This window comes from Anopheles coluzzii, chromosome 3 (assembly GCF_943734685.1).
Source record: "Anopheles coluzzii chromosome 3, AcolN3, whole genome shotgun sequence".
Taxonomy (NCBI): domain Eukaryota; kingdom Metazoa; phylum Arthropoda; class Insecta; order Diptera; family Culicidae; genus Anopheles; species Anopheles coluzzii.
The window spans coordinates 94,551,126-94,578,805 of NC_064671.1; the positions used below are offsets into that span (position 1 = coordinate 94,551,126).

The 27,680-nt window shown below is 43.8% G+C and overlaps 1 protein-coding gene across 1 annotated transcript in view; it reads right to left on the minus strand.

Moving 5' to 3' along the window:
- Positions 1-374: 374 nt before the first annotated feature.
- LOC120957564 (prolactin-releasing peptide receptor) overlaps positions 375-27,680 on the minus strand; it is a 53,025-nt gene continuing 25,719 nt past the window's right edge. Inside the window, exons 2-3 of the mRNA XM_040379835.2 lie at positions 21,893-24,182; positions 375-9,632 (exon numbers count right to left, since the gene is read on the minus strand). Coding sequence (XP_040235769.2) covers positions 21,934-23,661 — 1,728 coding nt within the window. The 5' untranslated portion in view covers positions 23,662-24,182 and the 3' untranslated portion in view covers positions 375-9,632; positions 21,893-21,933. The remainder of the gene's footprint in view (positions 9,633-21,892; positions 24,183-27,680) is intronic.

Sequence of the window (27,680 nt, forward strand, 5' to 3'; positions counted from 1 at the left end):
CAAGCCTTCCATTCGGTGTTGTGATGTCCACATCCGCTGCACATGACGTTCGCCGGCCAGGTCGCATGGGTGATAATCGAATAATTTATGCTAATGTGCTGTGTTTCCATTACCGGAGGCGTTTACAACGCGAAACAGTGGATTAATATCAATTAACTTTCCGGAGACGATGGGATAAAACGGTACACGGTGCATTTGGGTGAAGCACTTACCCCTCTTGCTGGTGGATGGATTGTGGATTGTGCCCTCAACGCGTGGCACTGGTGTTTGTGGGAAAGTGAGCAGATTATCTCATTGCTGTAAAATGTAAAATCCTCGTTGAACAGACAACACGAATCAACCAAAAGAAAAAGAAACATGATGATGACGAGGGGTAATTTACAGAGCATTAACGATTCTGTTTGTATTTTGTTATATTTATTTTATATTTTTATTTGCTGGTGTGTGTAGCTTTGCAAACCATTTGTGAGGCTTCTACAAATGTTTGCTCGTTTTACATTGTTTTTGTTTTTGTTTTTGCTGCGGTGCACTTGTTCGCACATTGTTATTCTGTAATGAAAACAAGCAATTGTCTGTATTCGTACGGTTGAAGAACGTCGTGCCTAAAATGTCTATTCTCCCTTTAGCTCATCGGAGAGTATCATGTCAAATTTTACATCGTGCTATTTACCTCTAAAAAATGGCTCATTTTTAGTAGGTCCTTCCAGTGTCTTTCCCCGCGTCCAACTTTCAGTCGCATCGAAGGTTAGTTAATTTGTAAATTGTTAGTGAATGTGATTTCAATTAGTTATTACATATAAACGAACTATTGCCTAACACGTTCTGCTAGTAAAATTGTATTTCATTAGCTCAACAAGTATCGCTAGCGCCGCCTGTCTTACCTTTCTAAGCTCTCACTTTAGCTTTCGTTTTCTTTGTATGTGTCTGTATGTTTGTTAGTTTCCTCATCATCTAAATGTCTATATCAGCTTCACACTAATCGGTTTAGATCTATGAATTTGCTTAATATCTTTCAACCAGTGTCGTTGGTAAAAATGCATTTTTAAAATACTTTACACAGTTTTCTATCAAGATAGTATTTAGGGTTCTACTGCTTTGTGGAGTACGTATTCGTATTGGTAGCTGGGACGTTCTCAGCTACAAGTTTATTAAAACTATGAAATGGCTTAGAAAACAATCAATGTAAATTATAGAACAGTCTTGATAAAAAAGAATACTAGCTCGTTTCTTTACCAAAGCATTGCATAAAGAAATGCCACTAGTGCTAGTGCTGGCGATGATAATTTTATTTGCAATCAATCCTAATATTACTGCTAGCACATTGTTCATCATCTTTCTTTACATCACAATACCTTGTCGTTTTTACAGCGATTTTAACACTATACTTGAGACTAAGAATAAAGGTTTGCTATAAACTAGTGCAGGACTCCGTAAAAAAATGTTCAACCTCTTCTCTTGCACTTGAAATGCCACACACAATCAATCTCCAACATACACATTTAATTGTTTTTGAATCACACCCGGGTTGCTGCTGACAAACATCCACTGCGTAAATCAATTTAATAACCCAATATTGCACCACGTTAAATAAACGCCCCGCACTCACAAATGCTACACCCGCATCCCACGCAAGGGTATCGATTTGAATCAAATTTGGTGTAAACTAACAACTGATTGCGGCTGACAGCAATTGAATAGGATCGTTTGCAGAAATGACTGGGAATAGGATGATTTGGTGGGATCCCACGCTGCTGGAATTGTATCCTCGTTTAGATAATGATAATTGCATCCGAAGTGTCGTCATTCGAACGCGTCTGGCTTCGGTGAAAAATGTTGCTTTGCACGCGTTGTAGGGGCCATACGGTGCGTTACCATTGCTATTGTGCCAGAGAGTCGTTGAAATCGTTGCCTCCAGTGCAGTAATTCCGTGACGCTGCAAAACACACCAACCTACCACCGATTTGGCCACTCGCGAATTGACTACTTCGGCGTATTTGCTGCGTAAGATAATAATGTACAAATGTTTGGCAGGCGTGTGGGTGCGCTGCGTCTGTGGCATCCATCGCGTATAGCGTGTATCCATGGCAATAAAAGGCAAATAATACTCCTACCTCAGGATTGATGTTGTTTTCATATAAAATTCATGCGAATTGTTTAGCAACACTTCACGCTTTGCTGTTAGCACAAACAGCACCGTTTCGGGCGAACAATTTCGTTCGCTGGTGGTGAGGACAAACGGCGTTCCGGGTTGCTAGAACAGCAGAAATCAGTCACAAATGTCACCACCCACCGCCCGTTGAAAGTAGGCATATTATTTATTTTTATTGCCCGTCCCACCGGTGTAAATGCGGGGGATTTCATTTGCATGCCGCAGGGGTTTCGAAATTTTCCCACGGCCACGCATCTTCAATCGTGCGCATCGTTTAACGTGCTGCGTATGTAAATATGAGTAAAATCAATCTCGCTCACCTCACCCTTTCCCGGTCCGTACGTACGGTCCATGCAAGAAGGAGCTGCTTATGAATAAAACACCTTTCGTATATCATTTTCCATTCCTCCGAAACAGACACCGAGCATAACGACGACAACGACGCCGACGCCGATGACAACAAACGTCCTCGACATTGTCCTGCACAAAATGTGTCCCTTTTTGCAAACATTGCAGAGGGCGCGTGTGTATGTGCACACGTACGGAAGAGTCATAAACCAAGGCCGATGCCGAGGTCGTGCGTTTTATGTACCGTTTCAGTTCACCCTCGGCACACACTACCGCGTGTTAGTAGCCGGTGTTATGAAGAAAGTTAACTTTTTTTGTTGTTCCTGCTGTAGTGATTTTCATTTTAGCCGTAGACTTGCCGAGATCACCATGTAGAGGACATGCCTTAACGTTGTACGTTGCGATCCAACAACACAATGCTGGAACCTTTTTGGTGCTCGAGCTTTCAGGAATGATCCTTTACGCGAGGGGTGTCAAACGCATGTGCGTCGCAAACTTTGATTGTCGGTATGACAATGATGGCTGACTTTCATACAGCACAAATTCATTGAAAAGTGAAAAGCATTTTAACAATATTCAGATACAATAATAGGAAGTGGCGAAAAATCACGTGCGTGGTCAATGTAAGAATGTTTTTCATTTCAACTTTTTCCTGAACATGCGAGTATGCGTTTGACATGCCTGTGCTGAGCTCGAAACATGCAGCTATCGAGTATCGATTTCTGTCACTTTGATCAACGCCTACCAACAAGGACTGACGGCTTTATTTCTTTCTTTTATCCCCTTCCATTTTCTACCACCCCCTGACCTAACGTGATTGTCCGTGACTGCGGCGGTACAAAAGTTAATATGCCACTGAATCGAACCGAGCAGGTAGAGCACGCTTCCGAGTTCAGCGTATAGCCATCAAATCTGGCCCAGGCAGCGTTTCGTGCTGCGTTAGCATAAAAAAATAGAGCCGATAAAAAACGGCACCTCTTCAAACACCTAGAAATGGCAAAAATAGACATCAAAGTGTATGCTACTGCAATTTTCTTTTGGCCTTTCCATGCACCTCCAGTATTTGAGCTGCTCAACAACACGTTGATTAAATTTACCAACATTTGGCTTCGGTGGCACTTTGACTCACTAACGAAACCAAAGCAACGACACAAAATGGTCTACCTTTTCGCAAAAATACCAAGAATAGTACTATGCTGAGCACATTGCTGGCCAGACCAGATCTAAATAACACAATTTTCGGTAAATGTCTCAAGCAACGGGCACTGGAATTTACTATCGTCTGTAAAACAAATCACTCCTTCCTGGCCTCCGTCGTGCAGTTTAGATTGGAGTTCCTTTTTGCTGGTGAGTAGCGGTCGCATGAATCGGTATTTTTCTTTTCCGTTTGCTCTATTTTACTATACCGTTATGCAACCTATCTATGATGCTCATCAGCTTTTCAAAGTGTGTGAGCTCGTTTCTTCGTTAGCTTCGGCGCCCGATTCAAATAAAATAACTACACAACGAGTGATAGTCTAGCACGGGACGAGATGATTCACCCGACAATATAAAAAAAACCAGTGGGGCAGTTTCCTGTTACAGCGTTTACACGTCTTCTCTGTGCTGCTCAACTTTTCCTTGTCGATCCGTGTCCTCAGATGGTGATAATAAATTCAGCCACTTTTTCTCCGCTAGTTGTACAGGGTTTCATGTTAAAAGCTCACTCGCGCAACAAACTTCACCCTGCTGCATTGCTGCTGATAATGGACTTTATTCTTTTGCGTCTGCAACGTAGCACGAACGACAGCGACCTACGGAACTCTACCAGTGCAAAGGAGAAAGAAACTGTGGAGTTATGTCTCTAGTATCGCAACATTCCGGAAGCAGTAAAGTTGCTGCTTGCACTTGAGGCAATTATAAATAAAAAGTGGTAGGAATATCATCATCTGGCAAAAAACAAAACTAAAGTGCTCCTGTTGCTCTTTCCGCCTGCAGTTTGTGTGCTTGTAGTCAACTGCACGGAAGCTTAAACACACGAAATGGCGTGAAATGTAAAGGCTAAATATGCAGTGGATGCTTGATTCGCTAGTTTTGTTCCTCTGGTGCTTTCTCTCTCTCTCTCTCTCTCTCTCTCTCTCTTCCATACACACACACATATATACAATCACACACAGGATCGACTAATGGCATTTGCTTTCCTCTCGACCGTTTCGCAATTGTTTTCTTCTAGTTTCCTTATTTTCCCGCCAGCGGTGAAAAAAAAACAACATTAGTACGATACAAACTACAACAACAACAGCGAAAGATACACATTAACAGCACGACGGACAGCAGCAACTAGCAGCACACTAGAATCAACACAGTTGAGTACGCTTTCCTCGAGGCACTGTGAATCAGAATTGGAAGTGTATTGCCCGTTTGTTTTCTTTTTGGTTTCATCTTTTCTGTTTCCGTTGTACATTTTTTATGCGTTCTAGAGAAAATTTTCCTTCCTTATACCCACGCTCGCAGTTTTCCTTGGTGAATTTAGTGTTTTCCCTTGATTGTGAGTTTAAACCACCACTGTGGTTTTGTTTAAAGATATTTCGCAGTTTTGACGTGCCAAGTGGAGCGTTCGGTTTTTTTTTTTGGAGCAAACAGCAAAATAATTATCAGTGAGTGAAGTCAGTTGAATCGGAAAAGATAAAAAAGAAATGTTGAAAGCTCGTCAAAACGTTCACAAAAAGAAACGATAATGCACAAAATAAGAGGAAGCAACACAGCCGATAGCACCGTTACCTCCATCTGGAAGCTAAAACGGAAACTAAAGACAAAGTGAAACGATTCACCGCGGATGAGTACCGTTTTGTTCGCTGGTAACCTTTTTCGTGGCTACCGTATCCCGAGGGAACCGATATTATCATGGTTAGTGATTGTGTTTCCTTGCCATTTACAATTCCCGGGAGTGAGATATTTTTCTTCTTTTTGTTTGTAACAAAAACTGATGGAAAACCGGTGAAACATTTTGTCCGTCGTACTTTGCCCGCCAGCGAGGACGTTCTATTTGACTTTGTTGCCTTACTGTACTGTAAGCTGATTTACGAGTGTGAACGCAAGATTTAATTTTTCGGCCGATTGATTGATTCGAAGCGATGGGGCTTGGCTAGGTCAAGGAGGCGTCATTTTTCACGCTGTCACCATGACAGCGGCGTGGTCAGTGTGGGGAAAAAATTACATCAAAAGCTTTCGGCTAGCCCGCGGGGCGTGGGTTTATAAGGATATTTATAGGTCTCTTCGGGCATTTGCTACTCTTTTGGGCCATTTTTCTAGGTACGGTCTTTTACCAGCTCAAGTTGAACGGCGCTCTCACTGTATATTGACCGTTGACCATTTGAGGGTGGATGTAATATGAGAGGTCCTTTTGTTGCCATATCAATAGGATGACGGTAGAAAAGGTCACAAAAATATTCAATATCCATCACTCTATAACGTAAGCAATCAGCTTTGTGTTGCCAAAAATATTTTCTAGATTGAAATAGTATTTGAAACTATTCATCTGGGCTTTAAAAAACATGAATGAAATTGAAAAAAGTCTCAATATCAAAAGGTTTATGTCTGTTCAAATCGTCCATCGTATTCTAACTTGTCGTGTTTTGTCAACATTTCCACTCAACTCGTTTGCTAAAACCACTTCACGTGTGTGACGTTAATTAACTTTGATTGCTGCCCACTAGAGTTGGAGCAGAGATGAATGAAGAGGCTTTCCTCATTTTTGCTATACCGATTTCCCCATACGTAAGCCGAAGAAACTTACCAAACATCTTCACAATCGTGATGTTGAATGGGTAGAGAAACAATGTTGGGACAACCGACAGGGACATTTGTATCCAATCAAAAAACTTCTCTTTTGATCTGTAGAGTTGAATTCTTTCACAACTCTTTGTTCAAATTAAATCATTATTCTCTTTGGCAAAGCTCAGAGCCGAATGATAGTATGAAAACCCGGACCATAAACCTTTTTTCCAGACGCGTAAACTGGTCGATTTATTTCCAAAATGTGCCGGTCGGGTAGAATGGTCGGTTAGAAGTGATCTGAAATGTTATTTTTCCGCCCATTGAAACCCGGTCAGGCCACTCAGACACGAGTGTACAAACAATCACGCCAAAATAATACGAACGCCAAGCGTACCGAACTGCCTTTCCTGTGGTAAACTCGTCGATAGCCGTACCCTCCTATTGAGCCGAGTGGATGATGAAAATTTTCTCCGAACGGAATGTAAGCCACGAAACCAACAACAAAACACTGGAAAGAAAATCTCCCGCGTGTAACATAAGAGGCAAGCAAAGGAAAAACAGGGCACATTCGTACACTTCCTAGAATTTCGGGGCTCAATCACGTACAGCTCGAGGAAAGTGAGTCAAATGTGGATGTCTGTCGGAGCTGTGCTGCCTCCGAATAGTATCGATGCTGTCGTAGTGCTGTTTCCTCTCCTCTCTCTTCGTTCCATTCCGTGGCGAGGGTTTCAGTGGTCAGTGTGGGGTCGGGTCCGTTTCACACGGAGTCTGGACCAATCGTGTGGAATTTTCGCTTTCCCGCACAATCGTGGCCAGAGTTCAATCAAAAGTAAATTGAAAATCGTTTCAAATTAATAAAATGAAAAACGAATTCACACGACGGTCGAATGCAAGAGTTCATCTAAAAAAGATAAAAAAAACTTACTGATCGAGTGTTTGTTTGAATTCCAGCATAGCAAGTGGCTGATCGGTTAGTTTGTAATCTAACAGATTACAAAACCCAAACGCAAGCTCCGTTTTCCGACTACTTCTCCTAAGACTAAGACAACTTCGGTTGCGAGCTTGAGCTAGGGTCATTTGGTCACGAGGTTCATGATGGATCACGGTCCCTGATTTCCCAGGAGGGTTCAGAATACCGATAGAACGGACCAAGCTACTGCTGACAGTGGATAATAATATAGGAATGGACCGAAAATCCTTCAAACGTTTGAATCAGGTCGAACTAAAAATGGCAAGAAAAGGAAGAATGCAGCAAGAAACGATGACAAGTGGTCTGTTAAATTTAATTTACATTCTGATTCGTTGAAGCTTTGCTCGGTCGTTCAAATGACAAAGCGCTTATCAAACGTTTGTCATTGGATATGCCATGCTCAAATGATGTTTTTTTTACACTAATGGAGTTTTATGAGTCTACCTCAATGAGGTGAAAAGGTGAAATTGTTTATGAAGAATGTTTTTCACGTTTAGAACCATCCAAAACGTCTTGGAGATTTCTCTGTCGAGAGGACAATTAAATCAAGACTGTTGAGCTCAAAAAAGCGTCCACAAAGATAAGGGAAAACGAACTTGAGAACGAAATCGGATAAATCTGCAACTAAGAATTGTCAATATCTATGTTTGATTGAAATTAATGTACTTTATAAGGAATCTGACCGCTGATCATCGCCTCAAACACAGCATCGTTTGGGTGTAAAAGGCATTAACACAGATTAAAGGACAAACGGGCTCAAAAGCTAGTGGTCATGCAATATAAGAACGAAAATCGAAAAAATTAACTAACAAATATGTTGACTCAAAATAGAAGACACAGCTCCTAAGCTAAGCTTCTTCTAAGAAGCTACCCAAAGGGAAATACGAAACCATGGACTGGACGAAAGCACGGGAGCATGACACGCCATGGCGTCTATTGCACATGTGAAGGAATGTTTGCGTTCTTAAGGCTGACGTAGATAACTGACGGGTCCGACGGTCAGGGACCTTCCGCTGGACCGAACAACACTCCATATTCATACACATTTCCTCACACATACCTCACTCTTAGACGTCGGGATCATACTCCCAATACTCCCAATTGAAAATGTGCTGATACAAACATCGAACAACGGAAGCACCGAAAAAGCGTATAAGAAAATCGCTATCTGTCGCGACCACTTCTTCTTACTTTCTAGCATCCATATACAATGATTTTGTTTTTATACAACACGCCAGTACTGCCAGCATCTCGTCTGGCATCTTCAGCACGAAAACATTACATCTTCTCGGGTGAATGGTGGCCACCGTTACTGCCCTACGTTACGTACCCTGTACACTGTAGGTGTCGGGCTGTCTGGCGCTGTGGCTTTAGATTTAATAATTTCACTATTTTTATATCGTGTTGCAGAATGGTACCGGTCTAGAAACTGATTATCCGGCTTCCTTGTGGTTTCCTTTATCAAGTTTGTTTGTTTGTTTGCTTTTTACACTACTACTGCACCGACCCCTGTACCATCGCACTCAGCACGAATGATGTCGATGTTTACTGCACTAGTTTTAAACCCTCGTGCTCTACTCTCAAACAGCTCCCGGCCAAAGAGGTGTCTCGCTAAAACGATCAAATAAAGTTTTCTATCACCTTTGACTTTTTGCATCTTCATGTCGGTAAAGTCGATCATTTTGACGACTCGTTGCTCGGTTGTTTACTTCGTTTGTTGGTTTGTTCGTTTCGTTCGGTCGTTTGCGGGCTGGGTGGAAGAGAAATTAAAAAAAAAAAAAAAACAACAACGCAAGAACGTGCGATGCAGTCACGTGCACTATGGCGAGCGATGGCGTCCGTTGCACCTTGGCAATCTCGTTAAGCATAGCTTCAGCAAAACTTTGCGTCTCCTGGCCATATCCTGGTAACGAGACACTTTCATCGCGACGCCTCCCGGAACCAAGGGAAGTGGAAACAGTTTTCAACACAGCTTCATCGCCCCTCGTCTCATGGTTCGTTCTTAGTCGAACGGTTACAGGCCACGTCACAACATGCCCTTTGGCACAACCAGTGCGCACATGTCGTCTCGTTTATGTCACATCATTTAATCCACCCTATGCGTGTGTTAGAGCGTATGTGTGAGTTAGTGTCTTTTTTCTTTTATTTTCGATGAAACCGCTAAAATTCCATTTCGTTTCACACCTCGCGGGTGCAGTGGGGAAGGACACGGTCGGAACGCACGTCGTGGTACCCAGTTGCGCTGAATGCTGGGGCCGATGGTCTCATGACTGTCTGTGATGTTCCATAAATTTGTCAACTCATTCCGACTTATCGTATCATCCTGGGGTACATCACTGTTGCTCTGCTGGCCTTGGGAAGTGAGATGACAGAATTTAATTTTCTGTAGGATTGATTTTGCCAGCGGGTCTGAAATGAAACCAAAAACACAAGTGATGAGCATCAAGCAACGTTACAATCAGTATTGGGAGACAATTTGATTCAGTGGATTAATGGGGCATGGCAATCAAATATGTACGACTAGTCTTTGCGCTACTAGAAGGTTGTAAGTGTAAGGATGAGAATATTTCTACTTTGTAGATGATTTCTATAATATTTGAAGATGACGGTAAAGTTCAACGGAAACGATATTTCCTTGACAATCAGCTAACTTTTCTTCGCCATCTAAAACCGCTGAGCTAAATTTCCAATAAGAGCTTATGTAGGAATAACTTTTCAGCAGTAAACTTTACCACCCTTGTAAAAGGCCATCGTTAGGTTGAGTTTCGTGTTTCCCGAACGGGTATGTTATGATTACTTGTGACATGCGATGCCAGCCCACCTGCAGCACCGTGCTAACGTGTGAAATAGGTAGCCAATCAGCCGCTACGACAAGCATACCCTTGCAAGCCTTCGTGGCTCTTCGAGAAAAGTCAAAAGATGCTCAAAAGTGCACCTTCGCAAGTTGTTCACAACAAAGTAACCACGTTATTGAGGCAATATCCATCACCGAGGCAACCCACGGACGAACTTTTATCCACTTTTATCCACACACCCTGCTTCTGGGTTTTGCGGTGGTTTGGCAAAATTGATTACGACTCCCATCGTCCAGCAATGCGTGCGAGGACTTATTAGTGTGGAAAGTTTACTAAATTTATCAGACACTTGTCAGAACGGTGGAGGAAAGCTTTCGAAGATTTTGAGTAAACAGTAACGGAGCGTTGGAAGAGTGTTTGGAGTAAGTTTTCATCTGAAAGTTGTCCGTATTCCTAAAAAAGCTCGCTATTTGTAGAGAAAAGTTGAGCGTTAAACGCACAGCTCAACAGGGGAAGTTCTTTTACGGCTTCTGGTAGCTAAACAGTTTAAAACATCGTCACAGTAGCGGTTTGATGTTGATAATTGATTTTAGAAAAAGTTGTTCATTCTAAACATGTTTCAATATTTTTCATTGAAACCTGTTGCGATAACTGAATAGAACAAACTGAAACTAATTCGCATTGATTTTTGTTCCTGTGTTTTTGTCGTATCCGATCCGACATCAACGAAATTGTGTTATAATCTACTCGTATTTCGAATGGAAATTATTCAGCCCACCATATTCTTCATAGTGCCGGCACCCATTTCTCACCATTGATTCTGATACTAAAATAACTGTACAACCGTTTCAAGCTGTCTACAAATGAGCTTCCCGACAGGTCACGTAGTTGTGCGATGCAAATTACATTGTTCACATTTGCATGATACTTCCACGGTACGCGCCCTGACCAAACTGAAATACCATCTCCTTGATTGTGTCATTTTGGAGACGTCACGGATAACCACAGTAAGGGTTCCATAGTTGCGTATCGTTCACCGTAAAACGACTGCAAGCTTTAATGCAATGTAAGCTGATGCGCACTGAAGGCCCCAAAAAAGGAGCGAACCGAGCCTGGTCGGGGAAGATCATCATTTGCATCAACCGTCGAACCGAAAGGACGACGTCAACGTCGCGCATGCATTAATAATTAATGCTTCAAGCTCGTTGAATATGTGATGAGCAACGTCCTCTGATCGGTCTCGCAGGCTATCCAGCGCAAATCTACCGAAGCATTTTCATTGTCGATTACCCTTTTTGTGTACTTTTCTTTTGCCAAACTGAGTAGCGAACATATTTTACTAGAATGAGACGATCTTGGGGAGGCGAGTTAGTTAGTTTGCATTCGAAGTTTGTGGGTTCACTTCTGCAGCTTCACTTTAATCGTGGCATGGTGTGTGTTCATCTTTAAGAAACACAAACAATAGCAAACTCTATTTAAATGTAATTACATTTGCGTGATATGCCATGAACCATGATGCTTGTTGAAGGGAAATGCAAAGGGATGGTGGTTGACAACGTGTCGAGAGAGAACATTGTTGTCAAACGTTATTATCGCTTTTACCTCGACCATCTGCTAGATACCATGAATTTCCATTTGCCAAGCGGATGTAACGGGGAATACATCTTCTGGTACAAAAAGAGAAGAGTAAAACAACTCTTCTCCTCCCCTGGTGTAGCAGTCAGTCTAAAAGCGTTTGCTGCAAAACAGTATTTTATATTCATGAACTGCCGAAATGGCAAACCATCCATCGAGCATTTCCGTTCGTTTGATGCTCACGTTTCTGCGATGCTTTCCAGCTGGCCGACCAGCTTCTCGGACATCCAAACCCGAGCAGCACCGTGCGGGAGCCAAAAATTGTACGTGATATTCGCTGTCCATTTTGAGTCGGACGGCCAAATTGAATGGAATGGAATGGGAAAGCGAAGGAACTCCACTATATTGCACGCTTACTGCGCTGAACGCTTTGGCAGCTGGCAGATCGATCGAATCCGACCCGCTTCCGGTGGGAAGTTTCTACAGTCTGCTAAAAAAAAGCATTATAGATGGACGGATTGATTATTTCGCATTTCCGCCACAAAATTAATGTTGAAGAGACTTCATTACGAATATTAATGAGATTAGCAGAAGTAGGTCAGCTGACAGGTGAATGAGAAGTTTGAATAACAGTGAAGAGTGTCTTTTCGTTGTCAAATTTTAAGACTGACATCGCTGTAGCCTTGGAGCCATGATTATTTGCCCTTTTAAATTATATTATTGTTTCGGGCCACTAGCTGTTTCAAAACAAGTTGAAGACTTGTTCCTCGTCTTTTGAATTTGGATATTAGCAATGGTAGCCATTCCATAAAGGTATACAAAAGAACGTAACAGTAGCAGATCCTTCAAAATGAAAAGCTGTTTGGCTGCTGCATTGTCCGGTTGGATGCATAATGAGTATTTGACGTAGCTCCTAATAGTAAACCAATTTCGGAAACAAACTAATATCCTAAGGATCCGTCAACTTCAACAGGTCCGGATAAAGTGTTCGGGTGATGTTTTGCGAGCTACATGTAAAACTTCACCAGCCATATGCCGTGCTTTGAAGGAAGCATCAACAGAAACATGGATCCATGTAAATGAGTGTTACTCTAATACAATTTACCACAGTGTAAATTCCATTTTCTAACCAACGAAAACACCCAACCAAGCAGTCTTGAATGCAGACACTAGACTACCCAGGTTTGAGGGTTCCCCATTACGGGAATGGGTTATTCGCTCGTCGTTCGCCGTTAGGAACTCTCGAGGGAGGGGAAGGTTTGTGCATTGTGTTCCCGACTCCCGGAAGTGCTGCGAGTGGTAATGTAAGAGGCGAAGAGCAGACTATAGAGCCAAGAGCACGACAGCATTCACGTCCGGCATGTGCCTTTGCTTCAAAATTAACTCTTCGTCACGGTTGCAGCGCGGTTGAAGCGCTGCGCTCTATGCAAACAAATGCATCCCGCTGTGACTGGGACAAGCAAAAACGATGAGGATGACGACAACGCCGACCACGGTGCTGATGGAATGGCGACAAATTACGTAACGAGACCGTTGCTTTTGGAGAGCTGCAATTTGTTTCTTGCAGTTCGCTGAAAAGACTTCATTTCTTTCGGAACAGAGCGCAACGGAACGAAGGTTGCATCTTTTGTGGTTCCATCTCTTTATTCCGCGTAGAATGACTGTGACGGTTCGCGCACTTCTTCCGCGCACTGGCAAACGGTAATACTCGGTAGTTGCTCAATTCCTTCCTAATTATTGCCGTACCGTTAGTATGCATTATGTGCGCGGTTTGCGGTGGTATGGCAAAAACACTTCATCTGCAGCGTGCTCGAAAGTGACGGCAATGTTGAGTAGCCAACGGACAAAATAGCAATCAGCGTTGCCAACTCAGGGCTATTACAACTGGAACAGTAGTTGAAGCCATTTTTTGTGGTACTATTAATTTCTAAAGTAAACATCATACATGAATGCTGTTAAGCTGTTGAGTGAAAGATCAAACAATTTTACATTGATTCAATTACCATCTTCTATGCTGTATGGTTAGCATTTACATTGGGTTAGTAATTAGATAAAATAATGTATCTGCATTAATGACCTCTCACCCTTCACGGTGAAGGGGGCTGGTTCACCTAACAGCTTTGGCAAGTGTGCTCATAATTATGCAGCTACTGTGTATACACTTTAATTGATTATGCGGTTGTGTCATTTTGCATACAATAGAGTGGACTACATGGTGAGCAGACAATATAGGTACTGCATGTACTAATCATGATCCCTGATACACGATTCATCTTTCATGTGGAAAATCAACACAACAATAATCGAGGAGTCAAAATTAATAAAGTTCATCGCTCAGAGTGAGTGATTTGGCGCCGATTTGGTATGCTGAAAGCTCAAACCATCATAATTACAATCAACACCAACAAAATGGATTGAATTTTAAAGCATTTCATCGGTGCCTCTTTAAATTTATGTGCGGCGGCTTCATGTAGATGAACATGGATGGCTTTACAACTTGGTTAGTAATAGATGAAAATAATTTCATCCATTTAAACAATCTGCGCGCGGTCACGGTGGTGCAGCGGGTGCGGCATATGGCAGGACTGGTCGGAAAAGCAGAGCACAAAGGATAATTAATGCACGACTAGGCCACGAGTGTGTCACTGCCGAGCGTGCCCCCGATTGAGACTTACAAATTCCACCCATACACATACACACACACAGCCACATAAGCAAAGAATGCATGGTTGCACGAAGCAGGGAAAGGTTACTGTGTCCGATCGAACGACGGGCTGCAGCGGGCTGAAGCGACAGGAAGTGGCAGGCGGGCAATATAATCAAGTTTCGTGGAGGAAAACTTTTACGGTCGAGTGAATTAATTTTAAATTGGTTGAAAATCTCTATAACGATGTGTCTGCGATGATCGGTAGTCCTCGCAGTCCATAATAGAGTGGAATGAAGTACCGCCGTTTCGGTGCTGAGAGTGAGAAGCTGGGCATGGTCGCATGCTACTCGAGCTGGTACTGGGAGAGTGGATCAGTTTCACCATCAGCGAGCCGTATCGCGTTCAAGTACGAAGGTGCTCGTTAGGATTGGATTTTCTTTTCTCGCGACTGTTCGTTCGCTACGCCATCCCACGCTTTAGCGGCGCTGCCCTGCTGCACCGGGTTTTATAGCACTGACTGCCTCAGAACTAGCAGATTTCTGATGATGTAATCGATACGTTCGATGAAAAGCTACTCCCGCTGAAGCTTTCGCTGGAAAATTTCATCACTTGGGCTTTGACCGGTCCCCGTGATTATCACAGCCACATTTTCTGTTCTTTTTTTAAATCTCCGCCTGGAGTTAACATTCGGCGTTTACAGAAAAGAGCTTTAATCAGCTCCAATGAATTGCAGGTGCAAATATGGAATTGGTTGGAAACCGGTGCGTTCGGTGCGAGACAGCATTACGGAAGCACCCATTATTTCCAAAGATCCAAAGTAAGGACATATGAATCACAAACAAACGAATGCTTACTGCCAATCAGAAGAGAAAAAAAGAAGCATTGGTAAAGCTATTAACAGATCTGAGAATTTGTTGTCGAGCCACATTTTCAGCTTTAAGGTATGAGGCGATATATCAAACCAATCATCGTAAGCTCAGTTCGGTGGAAAGGCAACGTCATCTTGGCGTTATTTTTCCGTCGGTGTTTACTTGCTTTCGAATGTTCGTTGCCAGATAACCCTGGAATGTCCATGGCAACCAGTAGCGCAGCAACAGCTACCGTTCAGCCAATAATGGAAAGCGATGATAAGGTTGTAAAGAGAATAAGAGGGAGAGAGAATAAAAACATTGCTTCTCCCATGAAGCTGTGTCGGAAACTCATCAGCATAAAGTGAGATTTGATGAAAGAGCTGCAAAAAGTCTGTCCCACCGCTTTCAATGTAACCTTTCTGCAAGGACCACCCAACCATGAATGCAAATCGGGAAGCCGGGTCGCTTTTGCCACAACGACAGGACTTTTCACGCTCGACGAAGAAAACAACCATCCGCTGGCATGTCCAAAACGGGTTCGGCTGCAGATAATCTGACCAGAGCTTAAAGGCGACAACTCCGACCGACAATTCACCACTCAATCTCCACCACCCACACGACTACCCATGCAAGCGATACAGAGCGAGGCGCAACGATTGGAAGTTTAGGTTAGCCCTTTTTTGGTTGCCATGTACTCTGCAAAACAGAATGTAAGAAATATGTTGCTTTTTTACGACTTTTGGGGACGTTTCTTTGGAAAGGCACTCACAGTGCATTACACTGTGCCTGTTTCAGATTGTATTAAAGTTGTCAGGCATGTCGGAAGAGTACGTCGTCTGGACGTACGTAAACCGTATTCCAGGTTGCCAGCTTTCGGCTATGCCGACTAATGACTTAATCGCATCCCTCGTGGCCACTTTCCACAATCAAGAAGCAAGATGGAAGCTCTTTCTTGCTCACATGGCAGGTGTCAGAAAGCTCTTCGTGGCGGTTCTCTACACACTTGCACCAGCTTAATGGGCAGCCTTGATTTGGAGTCTCACTTCCAGCTCCTGAAATATGCAACGCGGAATGCAGTCGTAGCGTCATGCTGCTCGACACGCTGAACTTTGTTCATCGAAAATTAAACCCCGTTTGCTGCTTGCAAATTCGCTCGACCATGAAAGCACTCTCAGGGGTAGTCTGGAGATAAAATCGTCCGAACGCCAGCGTAGCGCACGGTGCAGCAGAAATCATTCTTCTGTGCACAAAGCTTCTCTGACCTTTTCGGTGCGTGAATGCAATCTGGCTGCTGTTCGTGGTGCATGATGGTGTAGATGAAGTTGCTGGCATAGTAATTATGGCCACTAGTTGCGCTACAACGATTATGAGATCACGTTCCACTGTAGCAGGAAACAGCTGTACGGAAATAGTCTTCTGTTAAGCGGCATGACTATATTTTCGGTAGCTTTCAACTTGGGTTTCTTGTTGAATGTGAGAGGGTTTATAATTCAGAAAATTTCATGAGAAAACAGGATTAAAACCCAGATGTGAGAGAGTATATAATTCTGAAATGTTCACGAGAAAACAGGATTAATCCATCCCAGAATAGAAACTATGTTCAAAAAAAAAAAAAAAAATCTTAAACTTCTATGTTCTAAGATAAGAAAGAGTTGTGAGGTTCAGAGTGATCTGAGCCCTACTGCATCAGGTATTGATTTACTAATATTCCATAATAGTCACTGTGCTTGGTATTAAAATTCATGATCATCGGTTATAAATGACCATACGCATAGATGCATCTTGTATTGCAAACGTAATATCTGCACAAGGTATATCTTACATTTATAGATAGTGATATTTATAGCTTTCCTTTGAAGCAAATTCAAATCGCTGAGTTGCTTTATCATATTAATCTTATACTCTCCTACGCATATTGATTATGATTGTGTAGAAATCCATCTTGATATCCGGTCAACTACAGAAATCCTCATATAGTCTGTGAGCTGAATGTTCTGAATGTTCTAATTGCTTTGATCATCGTGCTATTGTTGCGTGGTAGGCGTGATTGGGGTCAGCACGCGTTCTTCGCAAGGTATCGCGAGGATAAGATTAATGGCATCTGCTTAATGAGACGCTCGTTGTTTCCTGGCAACCCATTCCGGCAAACGCCCTGGATGCCTAAACCACCAACGTTATTATCATTATTATCGCTGTCAGTAAAGCAGCACGATTCTAATCAATTGACTTGCTAATGGGTTATGGTTAGGAAGCTCTCTCGCTGGGGTGGATTATGTTTCAGCCAACCGAATACGCTAGTGTAATGGATGTACTTTTCTGTGCTCTGTTAGAAGACGATATCCAGTTCGTCTTTAAGTGATAGCATCAATACGGTTTACCGGTTCGTTGAAACGAAAGCGCTCGTTTCGCTTATGATCCAACGACAGATTCCAAGCCCAAGTGGCATCGAGGTGCAATGAAGTTTAAATTGAATGCAACCCATACGGCACGCGTCTCAGCAGGAATACGAAATCGAACCTGCCGAGAATACATTGCCAAAATGCACAGACGCCCGCTCGTTCGACGGTTCGTGCGAGTAGCGAAAAGTCAAATAGTCAACCGGCACAACTTCGGTGTAAAGTTTGACATTGTTCTCCATTTCCATCAAGGGACCGTGGTGGAACGACAATGAACTGGGGCGGAAATGTTACAAATAAGCGAGAGGGGAGTTGTCTTCGATAGCTACACCCGAAAACCGAGATAACGCCCTGCCAATGTCAATAGCTTTTTCGAAGGAGCGAGTAAACGATCCCCGAAGGCGTTACGATGGGAAACAGATTTTGTGAAAATGGTGCACTGTTTCTTGGATGGAAGTGGGACTGTTTAGGGAGGGAGTCTGCCGAAAGCAGTGCTACTTGAACAGTTTTACGAGCACTACGTTTTACCCCGAGCAGTGCAATTGAACATTCTACAGAAGGATTGAACATTCGTTCAATTCCTCACAATATGCTCTCAGGCCCGGCACTACAGACACAGGAAACTGTCATAAGAGCAACTCAGGACCCACCCGAGATTGCCTGTTGCATTGTCCTTTCGTTAAGATGGTGGATAAGATCTGCGAAAGTATCCCGGAAACAAGCAGTGAACGCACATCAAAACATTCCATCGCAATGCAATTCCAGCAGTTCCCGGGACGAGGAAATTGGATCCGTCCTTTGGATGGGAATGTAATGGTGGCTACAATATATCTAGATTTAGTTTCCACACAATGATCAACCTATTCTACAAAATGTGTAAATGCAATCGAATAAAACTAAATCCCATTTAAAAAAGGAAAAAGAAACCGTCTACCTGTCTAGAAGGAAGAAAAAAAAAACTAGTTCCGTTTGAATTTTTCACCCTTTCAGCGACTTCACACGGAAAGCTGGATATTATTTCTAAATCGTTCTCATTTATTACCCATTGCAGACCTTTGCGGGCAACTTCAATATTTTGTCCCCGCTGTGGTGCATTTATGATCGTTCTATGGTTCGGCGCACAGCAACGATGGTTTCTCAATAGTGGCCAAGTTGCTCTGGCGTCAGGAACAGGAATTATACTCAGCCGAATGAAATCGTATAAATTGACAGTAAACGGTATTTATGGTAGCACTTTTCCGGGCGGAGAAATATAAATCTTTCGTGAGCTATTCCACAAGTCATTGACTCAATGGAAGGTTCCAACGGGAACGGGATATTGGCATGCAACCGAATAGGGGTACAATGCACGATTCAAAAATTGCTTTACGTTCATAATGCTGGTGTGCGCGTCGTTTTTCTCCTCGGGCTTACGATCAACGCCCATTTATTGAACGATTATTGAACGAACTTTAACTTGGGCGAAAGAGTTTACGCACCTACCATTAGAGGTACTCCGAAAAAAACAAAAACATGGTACATAAATACGGATGATGAAGGTTATGTGTTTTTATAAATAAATAGCACCCAGCTCGCCGGTGATAACAGTAATAAAATATTCCACAGGAACCTTTTTTTATTGGTTCTATCCATACGAGGCTGGTAGGTTCGAGATGAAAAATAGGACTACTTTTCGGGCTGTTTGGATTCGCCATTTGCGTTTGGTTTCTGAGTGTGTGTGTTTTTTATGGTGAGATAGGTGGTGGTTCATTTTATGACAACGGTTAGGTAGATAGCTAGATGGAGCAACTTTAGACCACAGCTGGAAAGTTTTCTCTATGCTAGCTCTAACTCGCTCACGTTCTCAGTACTTGGTGTGAATATTGATTTTCTGTAGAATCATCTCAAAGACTTACAACGCGGCGGTTAAAGTTGCCCCAAAACAAGCCAACACAAACAACAAGGTAAAGCGTGGGCCTTTTGTGCCAAAAAAAAGACATTCATTCTCATTGCTGAATATTGCTTCGCTGGAATGCTTTTGCCAACAGAAATTCTCTGGATGTCCCAAGAAGCATCTCATTATTCGTCTTGAAGCTATCGTCCGTTGTGGTGGATGGTGTGTTTTTCGGCACAATATAATGGACTTTCGCTCACAATAAAAGCGATATGCAGAATGAATGTCTGCTGTGGTGCGTTGAGAAAGTGAAAACCGTGCCGTGGCAACGATGCCAGTAGGCATATTTTCCTGTCCAACTACTGCCGTGCGAACCAATGTCGGTGCGAAACAATGGAAAATGAATTAATTTATTGAACGTAAATTTCATCACCTCTTGGCCTTCTTTCGAGTGTACGAGGAACGGTATTCGGTGTCACAATCAGAGTTGAATCTACACCTCCTCACAAAACGGACGTTCCACGGTGACTCCATTACCGGTACCCCATTAATACTGATTTAGACTACGCTCTGGACAGTGGTATGCAATGACTTTCCACCTGAGACAAGCGATGAGTCATGTTTGGAGGTTGTTTATCTACCTTTGTTAGTGTCCTGTACAAACGGAGCACATAGTTTTGCTAATCCTTACGCTTAGTCACCTTTCATTTGGTTTGTTCAACAGGAAGTTATGTTCACACCGTGCGTTCAATGAATCGCCTCACAATCCCGACCAGCTTCAATTGAAATCGAATAGCGGATAATCTTATTTTACGCGTGCAGCTTAGCCCACCGGTAGCTCGGTTATACCAATCGGTCTAATCCTTTGCTATCCGACGGCAACACAACCACATTCCGGCTCGATTCGAATGGTTTGGCTCGGTTGTTTGGAAAGCGATTAAAATTGTCGTTCAGCAATGGGTTCAAATAGGGGTACAGTGTCCTTTTCCTTCTACCACCCGAACGAAACGGTTATACGTTCGATTATTTCCGTAATTGACTATAAACTTAATGCAATACCCGTGTGAACTGTCCCACACGAACGAACGAAGATGCGTTGGAATGTTTCAAACCAACGGTGACCGAATGACCGTTTTTTTCGTAGGATTAACAGTTTTTTTCTCGCTCCCCTATCCGTCCCGCATGATTGTTAAACATTTTGTCAGTCGGCCAACTTCACTCACGTCCACTCAAAGAAAGGAACAGTAGCAGCAGCAGTAGCCATGTGGCTCGCCGGTTTTATTGCTCGGGTCCAAAATGTTGATTCACAAAACCAACCCTCCATTGCAAAATAATGTTCCTCCCTGGAGCAAACATTTCGGTTCTTATCAACTTTTAATACCGTGCATTATGAGTTTTTCCGTCTCGGTAATCCGGTGGCCAGCAGCATTAGTGGTAAAATTCCAGCGAGCAACGATACGACAAAAAAATATTCCGTTTTTTATTGTTCACCCCTCCTTCCCTCCATTGACACAAACCGGATATGCTACCGCACGCGCAAACAATTCCATGGTGGTAAATGAAAAGCAATTTACTTTAATTACAGGACTTATGGCTGAGCTCAGGCACGAATACCGGTGGAAAATATAATGTTTGCCGCGTGGTACATTTGAATGAGATATCTCCATTTTGGTAATTTACGCTGGAATTAACGCACTCTTGCTTGGTTTGGGTTCTCCAGCGGTTGCATCTTTACTGTAGTGTATGGTGCATCTTCGGCATGGGTAATGATTAAAAGAAAAAATAAAGCACAGTACATTCAGTTAGTGCAAAAAAGCTTTATTTGGCGTGAATTTCCAGCTCTCTTGAAGTGATCTTTGCAATTTGCGATTCACCACTCGTGCTGGCGGATTGACCTTTAATGCGTCCTTAAAATACAGCACCAACTGGAACCGGCTTGATTCTCGGAAGTGCTATTGCTGCTTATTCCAAGTGTTCCAAATCACGGCTACAAAAAGCAAATAATTTGCTCATTCCCTTAAGATAAACGCAAACGGTCAGAGCGTAAGTTGTGTCTTTGCGTGCTCAAGAAGCAGCAGCGGGTAGTCCTAGCACGAACAACAATCGGCACAGAGATTTGCAAAACGTTTTCCCAAGAAAAGCAAAACTACCACCACGACGGCACAAAAGCATTTGAATACATTTCCATATCACCCGAGAAGCACCACGAATATACGGAAGAAAGTGCAACGATTAAGGCGTTAGCACACTGCTCTGTATTCTAGAATTTCCATAAAGCGAGATAAGTCCGAATCATAAAACTGTCCGAGTGGGAAAAAAGGAAGGAAGAATTTTTCAATTATCTAATTATTATACTGGCAAAGTGAAATGGAGTTGCGTCAGGGCAGAGGAATATGCCTTGAGTGTGGTTTGATTATTTGAAAAAGTTATTGTATGAAGTCTGCTTTAAGCTTTAGTAGAATAGTTTAGGACACTGTGAATAGTATTCTGCGCGATCTAGATTTCGGTGCTACCAAACTATGTTTTGCTTACCTATTATGTGGGGGTTGAATGTCCTTCACAAGCTCAGATGATTATAGAATGGCGGGCACTTTCGAGTCAGCCGTAGTACCGTCATTTATGAGGATAAGTGACGAAAGTTTGGGGTTCGTGCACGCATGGTTCAACCCATTTCGGACACCCGCGGACGGGGTAAGGTTCGTCGCATCAGACGTTCCATTGCTGACTGGCGCACCTACGCTCGGGATAAGTTGTACGTCGAACGGAGTTTCCAGTACGCCCGATGGAAGAATGACTGTTTCCGCACTCTGCACACTCGGCAGCATGGCCCCGGTGAGGGGCGGTGGAAGTGAAAGCGGCGGCACAACCTCCGAGAGCAGGATCGAATCAACCGTCGGCTGGTTCCCTTGTCCCTGGCTTGACGATGAGCTCAACTGTTGCGTTTGCTGGTGTGGTTGCGAGCTGCGACTGCTGGGCAGAACTTGAGAGCTCGGTATGAGCGTTTCCTGCACGGTGTCATTGTTACCGTTGCAGGTTCGTTCCGAGCGCCAACCGCCACCGGCCCCCCGGTTGCCGCCGACAGTTCCCGCTCTACCACGGGACGGATCAAAGCAGGGCAGCACCTGCTTGAACTCCTTGCGGAAGTTGTCATTAAGCCAGGCGTACAGGAACGGATTGTAGCACGTGGACGACATGGCTGTCAGGTGAGCGATGAAGAAAATCAGATTGTAGAACCGCCAGCTGTTGATGTCCGAATTGAAGTCGTTGCACATGTTGACGACGTTCAGTGGCAGCCAGGAAATACCAAAGATGGCCACCATCGAGATCAACATGCGGTTGGTGCGCTTCTTGCGATCTCGATCCGCCTCTTCTCGGCGCGACGTCTTGCTGCCCGGTTTGGTGCGAGCACGATCGTTTAGGCGTATGGACACGCAGATATAACAGAACGCCATGATTATAAACGGCAGCACAAACTGGAGTATCGATGTGACGATGGAGAATGTTTTGCGCATTTCCTCCGATGGCCACAGCTCCTCACAGTACATAGCACTGGAAAGCGGCCCCGTAGCATTGTCCGTCCCATTCAAGGCGACACCGTGCAACTTCATGTACAGCCCGTACGGCATGGTCACCATTATCGCAAAGGACCATATCAGCACGATGATGGTGATGCAGGTGGATAGCTTCATGCGCGGATGGAATGGATAGATTATCACGAAGAAGCGATCGATCGCGATCGAAGTCAGCGTTAGTGTCGATATGTACACACTGCAGCCCTGCGCCAACGGTACCGTGTGGCACAGCAGCTTCCCGAACACCCAGCGCCGCATGAACGTGTAGGACGGCGTGAACGGCACGGCCAGCACGCACAGCAGTATGTCGGAGAGGGCCAGATTCGTGATGAACAGGTTCGTTACCGTCTGCATGGCTTTGTTGCGGAACACGACGTAGCACACGAGCACGTTGCCAAACACGCCCAGCACGAAGATACTAGAGTACAGCACACAGAACACGATCTGGACGAGTTTGTTCGAGAAGATAATATCGTTGTCTCCGTTCGGCGGTGCCACGGTGGAGCTGTTCGGACGTAGCAGCTCCTCGAGCGTCAGGGTGAGATTCGTTGCGTTCGATGGCAAAAGTACTCGGGCCGGCATTAGCGCGGCGGGCGGGATTGTTCCCGCCAGCGGAAGCTCGGTATGATCCAGCACCAGCGACGCCATCGCGGCTGGGGACGTCGACGTGGCAGTAGCCACCGTCACAGCGCCCACCAAGCTAACCAGCCCGGACACTGGCGTCAGCATTCCGGGGCGTCTTTGGAGCGAAGAGCGCGCTGCCTAGCGCGATAGTAAAATATTTACGATCACACACGTCCCTAGCGCCTGTCAAGCTGTCTTTGTTCGACTCGAGCAACCCAACCGGGATAAGTGTCACTGGCAGACCACCGCGCCCACACGCCTAGTGCACCCACTGCACGTGCTGGAGCTGGTCTTCGTACGGTATTGCGTGTTTATCTTCGAGCATCTTTCACACACTCGTGCTGCCTCCGTTTCCAAGACACACTCTCGAACCAGCGCGCTGTAATCCCGGAACGATTACCCACGATGACGAATGTCCACGGGATGTTACGGCATCCGAAAACGAGGGCCGGCTTCGGCGAGTGGGAGTGTTTTTTTGCGCTATGTCCAAATGCCCGTGCCTGTGGCGTTGATGCCAATCCTTCAAATGCACACTTGCGTAGTTTTATCGCTCTCTTCTACGTTCGATTTTCGTCGAATCGTCGATCGTTGCGTTTTTCGCTGCCATTGATGTGCTCGGGGTGCTCCTGATTGAAGGAAGGCGGGAGAAAGAAAAAAAAAACAACTTGAAAAAAGGCAGAGTTTGCATTAATATTTCGATTTATGCAGAAAGCAGACGCTTAGAAATCTAACTTCGCCCGGACGGCGTGGCGACAAATCACATTTCCCTAGATCAGTACACACTCGGCAAGGATGCGGTAGGTTCCGAATGGCAAAGGGTTCCGTGCCGCTGGTGCCATCACGAAACGGCAGCGGGTTTGTGTTGGATGCCACCGATACGGGAGCGGATTATTGAATTTTGATGCCGAATTGATTAGCAGCACTTTAGTCGGTATACGTGAGCCTGCTGGCGACACGATGTCGTACAACATGACAGTGGTGTTACTTAATCTACGATAATATCTAAGCTGTCAATCACGCCGTGTGGGTGGCGTTGGTAGTGTCGGCAGTCGGAACAGCACAAGCCGCTGTATATCTAGGGACGCACAGACTGACAGCGTAAACCTATAAACTGGTGTGATGTAATCGAAAACTATTGACACTAAGTTATCGAAGTGTTTATTGTGCCATGTGGATAATTTAGTGTTATGGTCGTAGGATAATAGCGTGACTGTCTTCATACAGTTTTGATACAGGGCTGTAGACAGTAAAAATCATTCCAGCGACATGTTATGAAAATATAAAATGTGTTGAATATAAGCAGTAAAAAATCCAATTTTTCGATTTTCTAACGACGAGCATTTGAATGGTCTAAAGTAAACCATCAAAGGCTATGGTCGTATCACCACCCATTCGAGTTTAGTCCATGGTGGCTCGTTGTTAATTAGTGCAGGCTATTGCTAATGATCCTTTTATTTTCCATCCTCCGCAAGATACGTTTTCCGATGACATATTCATCATTGGCCCATGTCGACAGGGTTTAGAGTCATTTGCAATATTGTGTGCGCTGCGGATCGTTCTTCAAAAGGATCGTCACGTGTATGTAACATTCGTTTCATGCTTTATCCCCTCCCATTCCGCATCACTAATCCGATTGATTACATTCACCCGTCCCTGCCACATATTACATTTCGTGTTTCGAAACATTTCTGGTTTACCGTTTGGTTTTACGATTTGCGACTACCGTACTGGGTCAGGTATCGAGTTTGATGCCTAACGAATTCGTTACACAGTAATTGAGTTTACTTGCCATCATCAGTAACATTGAACTATGCATCTGAACTATGGTGCAGCTCTTACTGGGCGTAGGTACGAAGTGCTGTTTTCTTGAACATGGCGTTGAAATGGAGCCCCGAATGAAAAATTCATTTTGAAGGTTCAAGATCGTTGTTCCGCTCAATACAAGAGAACACATATTGTAGAATGCGTGATTCTCAACATCATTTTTCTTTATTCGGATTGATGTTTGAAGCATCGATCTTACGGAGTGGATAGTTAATTTTGATGTTGTTAAGAACTTTTCCCAGAAAATACCATGTAAAATGGTGGTAGAGATCTCGAAATCGGTGATATGGTGTGTTACCAAAGACGTTATGAGCCAAATTAGCTCTACAAATATCAGTGTTTGCCTTAGTTCAAATAAAAACGGTGAGATCTGCCTAGTACCGATAACGCCATTATTCGACTAGAAACGCGCCCTTCATCCCGTTTTTTACTGCTAAATGGTAATGGATCTCTATTTGACTATGAAAAAGGAATAGAAAGGCAAATGTGTAGAACATGTTTGCATTACAACGTCGCTTATACCGATGCATTGGCGGGGCGAGTTGCTGCAGATTTTAATTGAATTTCTTCATGAGCGATAAAGGACCGACGTTGTCCACAAATTCAATGGAAAAACAAGCGTTGTACTCCGGACGAGTTTCGTTGCTCGCTGTACCGTAAAACGAACACGTCATTCATTTCGCCAGGCACGATGTGGACCTTCCCGGGCTGGTAAGATTTACGTAACATCTGTGTGCTGCCTGCAATACACGTACATTTTACTCATCAGTGAACAATGGGCTTTAGAACAAGGGGGAAACTTCTATTTGCATTGTGGACAATCAATCGTGGCTTGAAATAATGCTGATAGAGTTTGATAAAGCCGCACTGCATTCGCCATCAGTAGTGGGATTACGTGGTATGATTGTGACATTTTCCGTATAGCGCGCTTTCAAATTTCCCTAATCAGCTTCTCATACAGTGCCGTGCAAAAAAAAGTTCATTGTTCCTTTCATTTGACGCAACAACTGTAGTCAGCCAAAGCATGACTAAGACTTATGAGCAAAGCTCTCTGTAACTGAACGGTGTACCCATGGCAGAATTGTAAATCCGTGTGAGAATTAGCTAGTCCCGTACATTTTATGAAATGGTATTTTTTGTTGAAGTATTATGTAGCTTCGTTTTATGGGCTAGGGCCAAAGATATCATACCGTATGATACGTGCATACGTAGCTTCTCTTGTTCTATCGGCACGCTATCATTTCTACAAAATGGTCTGACATTAAAACAATGGGGCTAACATTGAACCGTGAACGTGTTCGACAACGACAACGGAGCGGGTGGCTCCGAAACTTGTCAGACTGGTCCGATGAATATTTCATGCACTGGGCACGTCTCGAATTCAACCCCGGAACTCAACCTGACACTAACGTCCCCAATCTTCTCTCATTCGGCGTGGTGGAATACAATAAAATATATTTTTGACGTCCATGTGTACTGAACCTCGAACCAGCAGTATTCAGCTGGACGGAGAAATCCATTGGTCTATGTTCGCGATTATGGTGCGCCGTATACGTGTCAATTATGAACAATGGATGAATTGATGACAGAAATAGTAGAAGGACGGTACCAATATGTTTCATTTTTTTTATAACTTATAGAGTAAATCAACCAGCCAAACAAGTAGGAGCCAGCGTACGATAATGTTTTACAAAACCCACATCTCTGGGGTTTAATACTAAATTGAGAATAAAGAGCAGCTTGGTCTGATTTTTTTCGCAAATAATCTGTTCAAATATTTGAAATCCGAATTTACCCAACGGTGGGTGTTTTGGATTGTACTTCTACTCGAAGATTAGCTCATCGCTTTCTCAAGCCAGTGAGCTGTATGATTGAAATACTAGGGAGAATGTAATTTAAACTTACAAACTGAAAAAAGACTTCGTTTGTCCCTTGGCTTTGTCCACGCTTCAAGGCAACCAGATAAACATCCACTCTATCGCAAGAAAGCAACTATTTCGCATTGTTGTTGTATTTGTTGTCGTAAGTAAGCCTCGTTTAGCTCGCCAAAATGTCGCCAATCGTACTGTTTGCCGTTTTCCTTTTTCACCCCGTTTTGTGGAGGAGCTATCCCTTGCTGCGGTTTGTTAAACATCACCATCGGATGGCTGATAGGATTTCTGCTGCTCACTCTCGAACCCATTCCATACTTTTCGCTTAAGTGGAAAGTTTTCAGCGTCCCGGCACCGAAGCCCCAGTACGATTAATGACTCCCGAGCAAAGGAAAGTCTTTCGAAGACCCGAGGGAATCGTAAATAATT